Source organism: Austrofundulus limnaeus, unplaced genomic scaffold (genome assembly GCF_001266775.1).
Source record: "Austrofundulus limnaeus strain Quisiro unplaced genomic scaffold, Austrofundulus_limnaeus-1.0 Scaffold1602, whole genome shotgun sequence".
Classification (NCBI taxonomy): Eukaryota; Metazoa; Chordata; class Actinopteri; order Cyprinodontiformes; family Rivulidae; genus Austrofundulus; species Austrofundulus limnaeus.
In genome coordinates, this window is record NW_013954004.1 from 118 (window position 1) to 11468 (window position 11351).

The 11351-nt window shown below is 38.8% G+C and overlaps 1 protein-coding gene across 1 annotated transcript; it reads left to right on the top strand.

Moving 5' to 3' along the window:
* Positions 1-964: 964 nt before the first annotated feature.
* On the top strand, positions 965-8943 carry fndc7a (fibronectin type III domain containing 7a; the record flags this gene model as incomplete). The annotated part of the gene is given in 11 exon segments (XM_014033027.1): positions 965-1225; positions 1711-1968; positions 2069-2320; positions 3096-3350; positions 3841-4098; positions 5294-5551; positions 5675-5929; positions 6027-6290; positions 6374-6403; positions 7766-7802; positions 8297-8943. Coding segments are annotated over 10 exon segments (2123 nt in total), but the record flags the coding sequence as incomplete, so codon positions are not given.
* Between the last annotated feature and the right edge of the window lie 2408 nt (positions 8944-11351).

An 11351-nucleotide genomic window follows, 5' to 3' on the forward strand; every position in this document is an offset into this window, starting at 1 on the left:
TTTGCAGTGGTGGGCAGCACTAAAACTGATCTGAAAACTAGTTCTGCTAGCCCTGAAACACTTACTCAAATATTTAGGTCCCCTAATTCTAAAGCACTAACGCACTGAAAATTTTTAGCAAAAGCTAATTCCAAAGCACTAAAATAACCCAGTCAACCCATGAACATTCTTCAGCAAACGAGTCACATATTGCCATGCTGCTCTCTTAAGACTTATCATTGACATCCCACAGCCTTATTTGGGTTCATATATTGTCACCTGGTGGATCAGTGGCACATGAACAAAATGTGTGACAGTTTTCACCATCAGCTGTTAATGTTAATGTTTATTAATAACATTTATAGACCTCAGTTAGTGCTTCTAAATTTAGCCTGCAAATTTAGCAAGTGCTAATCCACTAATACATTTTAAAATAAGCAAAAGCCCTAAAGCACTAATCAGGAAATGAGTACCCCTATTAGTGCTTTAGGGGAACTGTGCCCACAACTGCTTAAACAAAACACACAAGAAGGCAACGTGTTTGATTTTATTATTATTTTTTTAACTTACTTGTTTAAAAAGGGACAATTATACTGTATACGCATAAAAAAGTATATGCTGGAGTTGATTTATATTTTTGTATTTAGGTAATTCAAAATTAATAACTGTATATCTGTTAAACCAACTTATTAAACAATAAGTGACATTAAGTGAAAGTGGCCTAAAAGAGTGCACATTTTATCCTAATTCTAAATTTGACCAAATTAGGTTTCTTTGTACAGAATATTTGTTAATGATTCTAAAAGAAAAACTTTATTTTCTGAGGTATAAATCTGAGGATCTATTCACAGGAAAATAACTCTTTTGTTACATTTAAAAGCAGACAGCATGTGTTAACTTGTTTTTTGTGAATTCAACTGTAATTCATAGACTTTTATTTTGACAAATCTTGCTCTCTCATTTTATTTATTTGCTTGCTCTGCAGCTCCTGATATCCCGAGCATCCAGCAGGCCTACTCCAAAAACAGCGACAGCATCACTGTTGAGTTTACCACCTCCACCGGGGCGACCAGCTACATCCTGAGGGCCGAGTCAAAGACAGGGGATTTTTTTTCTGAGACCAGTGTGCCGAGCTCCCCGGGCACCGTGGTGCAGCTGCAGCCCTACACGGACTACATCCTGAGCGTCATGTCTGTCAACTCAGGGGGACGGAGTCAGCCTTCGTACCCCACCGAGGCCAGGACAGGTACGAGAAAACTACCGTAAAACACCTCGAGTGAGCTGCTGAGTATCTCAGATAGAAGGTTAATGAATGGATCCYYTGTGKTCAARAAGACGAGCAGTACTCTTAGCACATGGTGTCCTTTAGGAGTTCACTGCTGATGATAATCAGTGTCACACGCAGCRCCTTCGGTTGTTCCAGCTGAACAATGACTTGGTATCTTGATGCCCCGGCAGTAACAGCTTATCATTTCACTGCCCCATTGTCACACATTCTCCGCTTGTTACATCCGACGCAAGGTGTTGGAAACTGTATCCATCTTTTTGTTCCGTTGCATTTTCATAACTTGAAAACAGAAACCTTGGGAACTAGGTTGACTCCTGAAAAGAAAATTCATGTAATATGATCGCAGAAAAATTCTTCTATATTTTGTACAAAACAAAGTACAGCATGAAGAAGTGAGGGCCTTGTTTCTTTATGTGAATTGTTCTATTGGATCTTGTTTGCAGTTGTGACTGCACCCCAGTTGAACACATCTTCACCGAGCAACGAGACCATCTTTGTGACCTGGCCCCCCGTGAAAAACGCCGCCCTCTACTCGCTGGTTATCATCATGGAGGGCTCCAGCACCCGCCTGAAGCTGAACACCACCAACACCTCTATGACTTTTGACCACCTCCAGGCAGGAACCACGTACTGCATCAAGGGCACGGCCTACGACTCTGACGGCCGACCTGGGGACGACCTCACCGTCTGCCAGATCACACGTACGAACAAAARGACTGAAACAAAACCCTAAAGTGCACAATCCTAGGTATATTTTTTACAAGTACTTCATAAAATTATTATTATTGTTTTTTTTACCAGGTCCTTCCAGCCCTGATGTGACCTTGGTCGAGGTGACTCAGGGCCGGTCTCTTGGGATCACAGTCTACTGGGTATATGTGCAAGGGGCCAAAAACTACTTGGCCTGGACATCCAACGGTCAAAATTGTTCTACAGACAACACGTACTGCTTCATCCTTCCTCAGGAGTGTGGTCAGAACCACACGGTCTCTGTGATAGCCTACAACGAGGCCGGGCCCAGCAGCCCCTCACAACCCACCAACTACATCACTTGTAGGTTCCTCACACCCAGACACAACTACCAGCCAAATTAGTTCCTTTTTAGTTTAATCGTTTATTCATTTCGATTAAAAACAAAAATTTCAATGCAACAAAAAAATAAACACAAATCTCATAAAATGAAAGGAAGCAGAAGAAGAAAAAAAATCTTATAATGTCTGCCCCTATTTAAAAAAATGAATAAAAATAAAAATATACACACATTTATATGTGTACGCATACACACATTCACGTATACATATATATATAAATACACACATATACATATGTACTAGGGGTGCAACGATACAGAAAATCCACGAATCGATTCGGTTCAATACTTTAGTCTCGCGGTTCGATATTTTTTCGACACCAAAAAAAGAGAAATTTCCACTCCCTTTTTGACTTGTAATTTATTTAAACTAATTCTGAACATTTGTTTAACCTCAAAAGTACAGTTTTTAAATTAAATGTTGCTGAATAACAGCAAGTTTCTCAGTGGATCTGCACTCGAAAATGCAGCCTAGGAGTAGTCGAACACAGATCAACTGATTCTTAAACACAGAGCATCTTCAGAAGACAAGCTGACAAAATTAAAATTAAAATCTGTATAGTTCGATACAAGTGTGTATTGAACCTAAAGCACTGCATTGAATGGTTCAATACAGGTACATATATTGTTGCACCCCTAATATATACATGCATATACACATGCACACACATAATTCTAGTCTTAAACTAAAGATAAATCAGCCTGCAATCTCATCGTTTGCTTCTCTTCCTCCGACAGACCCCTGTCCCCCAGATAACATCTGGGTGGAGGAGCCCACAGCTGGGAACTGCTCTGTGATGTGGGAAAAGGTGCCACTGGTGGATTACTACATAACCTTCATCAAGAGGGACGACGGGATAGAGAAGACGTGCAACACCACCGAGGCCAGTTGCCCGTTCTTCTGCGTGTGCGGCTACACGTACCTCACCAGCGTGTTCCCCTACAACCAGGCCGGCACCAGCCTCGTCGCAAACGTCCGCAACTACACAACCAGTGAGAAAATGACATCATTATCCTGTCTGTTTTACTAAAACACAGTTTGTGCAAATATTTTCTCAAATGAAACACACGAGTTATTTTGTTTTTATGCTAAAGTCGTGGATCACAAGTAAAACGGCTCAAACATCTGGTGAACATCTCTGTAATCTCATCTGTGGCAAAGTTCTGAAAATACTTTCTTTATTTTCTTTGGGGGTGCAAAGATGGGAAGAGTGCAGGTGTATTTATTATAACCAGCTGCAGGTGTGCAGCCTCCAACCATAACCCTGACACAGAGATTCAACTTTTAAGGGCAAATGGAGTCCAGCCTTTGTGTGCTTTATCAGATTTGTGAAATATTTCCTGTAAAYCAAGAAAAGCAGCGATAGCATCAATCCCACAGGACACCACACAATGAAATATGAGACAAGAAACACCTGTTGACTCAAAGTTACACACTTATTTTTTTCTTAAATGATTTAAACCACTCATGTTTCCCCCTCAGTTCCCTGTTGTCCACAAGACGTCACTGTGAAGCTGGTGTCTACCGAGACCCTCGAGGTCATTTGGTCGCCGGTCAAAGGGGCAGAGGTGTACGAGACCACCGCAGTGGAGACTGGCGGCATCGTCCACTGCAACGACACGTCTCCMGTGTGCGCGCTGTCCGATCTGCACTGCAACACGCCCTATTCTGTGACGGTGACCCCCTGCAGCGAGCTGCGAGGGTGTAACCTCACCTGTGCACCGAGCACAAAAGAGACAGGTATCAAAGGGTCYGATGAAACATCTCATACCTGCAGGGAGATTCATGAAGACAAAATACATTCATTTATTTTGTAACACTACATGATACAGTCAGTACTTACAAGGTACATAAGTTTGGCACTTCAAATTTACCAGGTCTGTACCCCTGGAAATTACCAGGTTTGTATTTAGRAAGCACCCTGTAGGTCCAGATTATGTACCAGATAAGTACCAGGTATGTATACTGTAAGTGCCCTTGTAGGTACCAAATAAGTACTGGTAGTACCAAGTGCATACTCTGTAAATACCCTATGAACGTGATATGTACTAAGTAGCAGGTACATTTCTAGTAAGTGTTCAGTACCAGGGATGTACCTAGTAAGTACTAGGTATGTACTTAGTAAGTACCAAGGTCAAATCTGATATGTACTCAGTAAGTATTCTTGTGAATACTAGGTACATAGTTGTAAGTATGTGGTACAAACTCAGTAAATACCCAGTAAGTGCAAGGTACTTAACTTTTAAGTATTATGTAGCTTCCAGGTAGTAAATACACAATATGTACTTGGTATGTACCAAGTAAGTACCGAGCATGTACCTTGTACGTTCTTAGTACCCTTGTGGGTATCAGGTATGTACTAGTAAGTATGAGGTGCATACCCAGTAAATACCCTTTAAGTGGCAAGTACTTTACCTTTAAGTGCTTTATTGGTACCAAGTACATACCCAGTAAAAACTAAATATGTACCTGGTATGTACCCAGTAAGTACCAAGTATGTATCTTGTATGTACTCATTAAGTATTCTTATGAGTACCAGATATATACTGGTAAGTATGAGGTGCATACTCCATAAACACTCTGTAGATGCCATACTTGACCTTTAAGTACTATGTAGCTACCAGGTACGTACCCAGTTAATACTCAATATGTACCTSGTATGTACCCAGTAAGAACCAAATATGTAACTGGTAGGTACTTAGTAAGTAAGGGCTCTGAGAAAAATTCAAAACTGATCCTACTAGCTACATACAAAATACCAAAAAGGTACTTTTTAAACACCTACCAGATATGTACTCTGTAAATACCAGGTACATCTGTGGTAAGTTCTTGTTTGTTTTATGTATTTCGTARCATTTGTGTTAACTAACCTTTCATCCATCATGATTATGGGTTGTTTACACATCTTTTCTCCATCCTTCCTGTCCTCRGGCAGCTCCCTGCACTCCAGAGATCCTGAACATGACACAGACCAGCAGCTCAACATACAGAGTCCTCATAACCACCCCGAACTCAGGCAACACAAACTACACCATCTCTGCCACGGCACCTTACAGCACTGTGACATGTCAGACAAGAAACAGCTCCTGTGAGCTCACACAGCTGCCCTGCGGTGCCACCTTTGGGGTCACAGCCATGGCCACCACAGCAGCAGGCAGAAGTCTGCCTGGATTCAGTAAAACCCTGGAAACAGGTGTGGAATGAAGCTGCTGATGCAGCTGTTTGTTCATTATTTCAAGTCTGGCCGTCACTTGTAACACAAATCAATCAAAGTCCAACACGTCTAAAGTTATTGACTCATATTTTTATTCCAAAGGTCCGTGCTGCCCCTCATCGGTGAAGGTGACTCAGGTCACTCAGGCGATGACCAACGTGACCTGGTCGTCCAGCGGCGGCGCTCGCTCCTTCATAGCCCACCTGATGTCCCCACGAGGAGAGGCCAAGTGCCACACGCTGGACACCAACTGCTTGATGGGATGCATCACCTGCGGCACCAACTACAGCGTGAACCTGGACGCCATCAGCACCACGGGACTCAAGTCTCAGTGCACATACAGTGGCTTTTCATCCAGTGAGGACAAACACACAATAGGCCATGTTCAGGGTCATGTTTTAATGGACAAAATTAATAAAAAATTCAAATGCAACACCCGTTTTCTTTGCTTCAGGTGCCTGCTGTCCAACCGGAGTCAAGCTCTATCGCTGGACAAACAACTCGCTCAGGGTGTACTGGCGTTCTCTGGGTCCTCAGGCCTATAAACACATAGTGGAGGTGTACGGAACCGGCGCCAACTACACCTGCAACGCCACGGCGGGGACCACGTACTGCGATATCCAGGAGGGAACCTGCGGGGATGTGTACACGGTCGTCGTGGCACCAGTGGGYCAGGATGGGCTCAAAGTCACCTTCTGCCTTCCCAGGAAATATTCTGGTGGGTCGTCTGCTAAAATACAATTAACGGCTAAGTTTGTCTGAGTTTGTTAATGCTTTCTTTATTTTTTGTTGCATTCTCAGTTCCCTGCCCTGGAAGTAATGCTGGCATGAGTGAGTATTATCTAACAATATGATGGACATTTTATAAACTAGTTTTATAATATTTTATAGTTCTTGAGTCTGGTTCTGGTTTATTTTATACGCTTGTTGGACCCTGTAGTGCTGGTGCCTGTTTCCACTGGGGTCAGTGGGAAAGAGAGGTGCACCCTGGACAACTCAAAAAGAGGAGAACAGAGGGCAGAAAAAAATGTTGAGCCTAAAGACCTTTTTACAACAGATAGACAATATCTAAATGTCACATTTTTAGGAAGTAGAAAACAAAAATGTAACATCCTTCAGCTGATCCTCAGTTGTATCAAGTCATAGCTTATCAAGGATTCACAGTGAGATCCTTTGTGTTTTTTGGCCTGCATCTCTTTCCTCAATTTTTGTGCCATTTCAGCTATTTATATACATCAAAACATTCAGCTCCTTCAGGACATTCTGGCTATGACTTTTGGTGCTTCAGCAACTTATCCTTTTTGAGATATTAAGATTTTTCTGACATGTTTTTCTCATTGATAATGAATGGAGCTGTCTTCAACTTCCTTAATTCCTTAATCTTAACTGTACATTTTATCTTTAGTTCAGGTTTGTTAGTATTTTGTATTAATTTCAGCTTCCTTTTGCTCCTTATCTGCTGATTTTAGATTTTTTTGGCTATGATTCTGACTTTTTGTGCTACTCTCCTGTTAATTTCAACTTTTTGAGCTTCTTTCAGCTATTTCAAGCTGTTTATACTCCTTTCAGCTACTTTCTGCTCATTTTACCTGTTTTCTGTATTTTTAGCAACCTTTTTTTTAGCTAATTAGTGCTTTTTTCAGCTTTATCCACCTTTTGTGATAATTTCAGCTCTTTACAGCTTAATTCGGCAAACATCTGCTCTTTCTGTTTGTGCTAATTTCAGCTACTTCAGCTATGTTTGTTTTTGTTTTTTAAAGGTTAATTTCATATTTTCTAGCTATTCGCAAAACTCTGTCAGATTGAAGATTTCACTAAAATGAGAAACACATTTATGTGACCGACTGCTTAAAATAGCTAAGTTGCTTGTTCTGTGTCAACTCTCTGAATCTTCCCTTTGTCATCATTTTATTCCTGAATAAGGGCAGAGATAACTGGCTTAACACACAAACAAACAAAAAAGCAAAAGTAAATCTGAAAATGGTCCAGTTCTGGACAGAAAACTTTGAAACACTTTTAAAAATACAAATCAAAACCACTTCAAAAAAACAAGAAAGTCCAGTTCCTTGGAGACAAAATCAAAAAATAAAATAAATGAGGATGATTCAACCTTTTTACACTTTACTGGAACTCCTTTATGAGCTGCTGAAAAACAATGGCTGTGCTGAAAGCATTTTTTCTTTCTTTCCTCAGTAATCTCTCGTAGAAGACGAAGTGTGCAGTAATTCTGGTGAGTTTTTCCTGCATTTCACTTGTTTGTCTCTTGTGAAGAAAAACACTCCCGAGTTTATTGTTGAAGAAACTGATAAGAACAGTTTTCAGTCACAAACTCACTGTCTGACTCGGCACAGCCTGAAGGTTACCTTGTAACAGTTTCATCAGAAGACTCAAACTGGCTGCACAAGAGCAGAACAATGTAAATGTCTGAGGGGAGTAAAAGAAAGCAGGAAGAGCAGCTTTGTTTATTTTTTACCTCAGGGACATGAAACATAAAAAGATGAATAAAATGGAAATAAAACTGATAAGCTGCTGCAGGAATGAAAATCAGATATCTTATTGTGTTTGGGATGAACGTTAATAGAAGATCATAAACAACAGCCCCTAACTCTGAATAAGACATGTTTTGATTTACAGTGTATAACGTTTTACAAAGAATTCATCTCTCAAGTTTTCAGTAAAACCTGTTTTTTTTTTTGTTGTTTTGTTTTTTGTCTCTTGCCCCAGAGTGAACATCATCTGATCCACCAACAAGGACAAATGACTGTTTTACACCATGGAAAGTGCAAGAAAACACTATTACTAAATGTTTAAAAATGTCTCTGAGAATTGTTCGTGAAAAGAAAACTCAAGTATAAATATATTTTATGATAAATATAACAATACAAAAGCCATACAACCCACAATAAACAGGATACAAACTATGAGAATTATTTTAGTATCTTAATGACAATTTAAAAAAATTACAGTTTAAAAGAGAAGTAAATTGTCAAATATTTAATCATTTCTGATGTAATTTGATTTATATTTGGTAATTATCATTTGTCAAGATAAGGTTTTGTGTCTGAGTGTGTTTTTGTTTGAAGCATTTGCAATTTATCTCATGAAGCAGAGGATAGATTTTAATGAAATTTTCAGAAAGTTAACCCAAAKCAAGATGGCTGCCAAAGCTAATTGTTATTAGCTTATCGCTCAGTTTCACAGATGCTGAACTTAATTTGGCAGAGTAGTAGCTGAGAGTCAGAACCTAGCCAATATGGCGCCCTAGTTAAGATTACAAGTGCAGTTGTCTAAATCTCACTCAGTTTACAGACATTCACATATCAGATTAAATGGTTTTGTCTTTGATATTATTTTTATCTTTAGGAACAAGGTTGTCCAATTAAAATAGTATAATTAATTTGAAGGAGAATACCAGAAGTCTACCTCATACCTGCCAACATCTGCTGACAGCAATGAGGAACACCTGCTCACGTTAACGAGCAGCTGTGGAGTGAAGCAGTTCTAGGGGGGTCCAGGGGTATACGCCCCCAGAACATTTTGCAAAAGATCTACTCAAAACTGTGTATTTTCCAGCCATTTGAAGAACTTTTTACTAAATTCTTGGGTTTAATAAAACAACATAAGATCAACATTTAACTTTAACCTGAAATATATTTGACATCATAACTAAAACTTCTATTAGCCTTATTTTGTTTTCAATTCACACACTGAGCCCCAGTAGTGTCTTGACTGCATCGTATATTTTTATCATGAAATATCCTCTGCACCATAACACCTCATGTAGTAARAAAGCAGACTGAGAAACCCACAGTAACCAGTGATAATTCTACAGACTAAATTAACTATACTCTGACAAATAAATCGCAAAATATATTTTTCATCCCCCATTTTTGGGACCCCTTAGATGGACAATGCCCTTACCATTTGCCTATACTGCCTGTGCCGTGGATAAAACCATTTCCAAGCTTTGACCAAAATGTCTACAACTCCATCACTCTCCATCATAAAAAAAATTATCTAATAGGCTAAAACTCTGGCATTAAATGAAGAAATGTATTCTTTAATTCAAACGTAATGGAAACTTCCAGATGTCTCCCAGCAACATTTTTGCTCGAATTGATCTCGTTAATCACTGAAAAGAATTGTACAAATGATATTCTATGTTCTCCCTAAGTAGAAGGCCTCCACACGGCTGCAGTTTGTCTCCAGGCCGGTTGGTTCCAGCAGAACCGGGTCAAACTGAAAGTGGGACAGCAGGTATCCATCTCGTGGGCCTGGAGTCACACATGTTCAGTCTCTGTGGATGATCCATCTGCTCGTGTTACTGGACACATTTCAGTGCTGCTCAGGCTTCAGCTGGATATGTTTGCCCTTTCCTGGCAGATGGAGACAATAAAGCAACATGTTTATGCATCAWTTTTTTGTGTGTGAGGGTGATTTATTTATTTGTTTGTATGTTTATTTTTCAGGAAGTAAGTATTCTGGTGCATCTGGGTGAATACATTACATCCTCTGCTTGATTTGTCTGTAGATTTAATTTCAACAAACAAAAAAAACATCCAACTTAAAATATTAGAGGCTCAAGAAATGAAATTTTAGTATTATTATAAAGATATACACATAAATCAAAAATGCAAAGCTAATTGGTTTAGTTTATTCTAAAGAACACATCACTTAAAATTAAATCTGATTTGTGCAGTTTTAACAAAAATCTACATCCTTCAATGACATTTAGTCTTTTTGACGAAAGGTACATTGAATTAGCATTTAGRGTATGACACACACTGATGTAGATTTTCTGTGAAAACTTATTTTGATTTGATTTGGTTGAGTTTTTACTAAATCTCCTACATGCACTTCTGCTGATTCAGATTCTTTACCTTAAAAGATCTCAGCTGTCAAAACCAGATTTTTGGCTGGATTTCTATAACTTGAACGTTTGGTTCCAACATAGCAGATGCATTACACGTGGAGGATTAGGATCCAGAAAATAAAATCACAACCAGGTGTCGACTTTTTCTCCACGACGCACAACAAATGATCACATCTACAGTCAAAGCAGAATAATGTGAGCTTTGAAATGAATTTTCATACCAGAAACCCTTGAAGCCAGGGGATCAAATTTAAAACCTGCTTATAAAATAATTTTATATCCTATATGTTAAACAACAGAAAAGATTTTTTGTTACTGTGTATACAGTTTAAAATTAAATTACTGGTAGAGTTAGTATAAATAAATCTGTAATTGTTTTAGTGATTAGAACACTTTTCTACAACTTTTGCTCTCATGTTTAATGTATTTAGGTGAGCTCTGAAAATGAWCACTTTTGCAAGAACTGCTATCAGTAAACTAAAAATAACAGTAGGTGTAATTTATTTTTTGCTTTTGTGATATAAAAATAAATTATCTTACCAGGACATCACTTCACTGTAAACATTTAAAAAGAATGTAATTCTGATGATACGGTTGTTTAATTAACCATATTCATGTCAAACATTAAAATTTTCTCTTTATTTTTCATGCTGTATTTTGTTAGAGTCATGAGATTGTTTTCTTTGCCATTTCAAAGACCATTGATGTTCTTTGTTTGAAAGAATAAATGACTGACAGGATTCGTCTGATWAATCTCCTGTCGTGGAGTATTAAAACCTAATCAATCACAAATATTTTCATTTCAGTTTGTTAGGTTCTTCCATTAATCTGGAATAAAACGGTTTTAGTATTCAGCTCACAAAACACAAAACCACAGAAAACAGTCCTCACACAGGTCCTAAACGT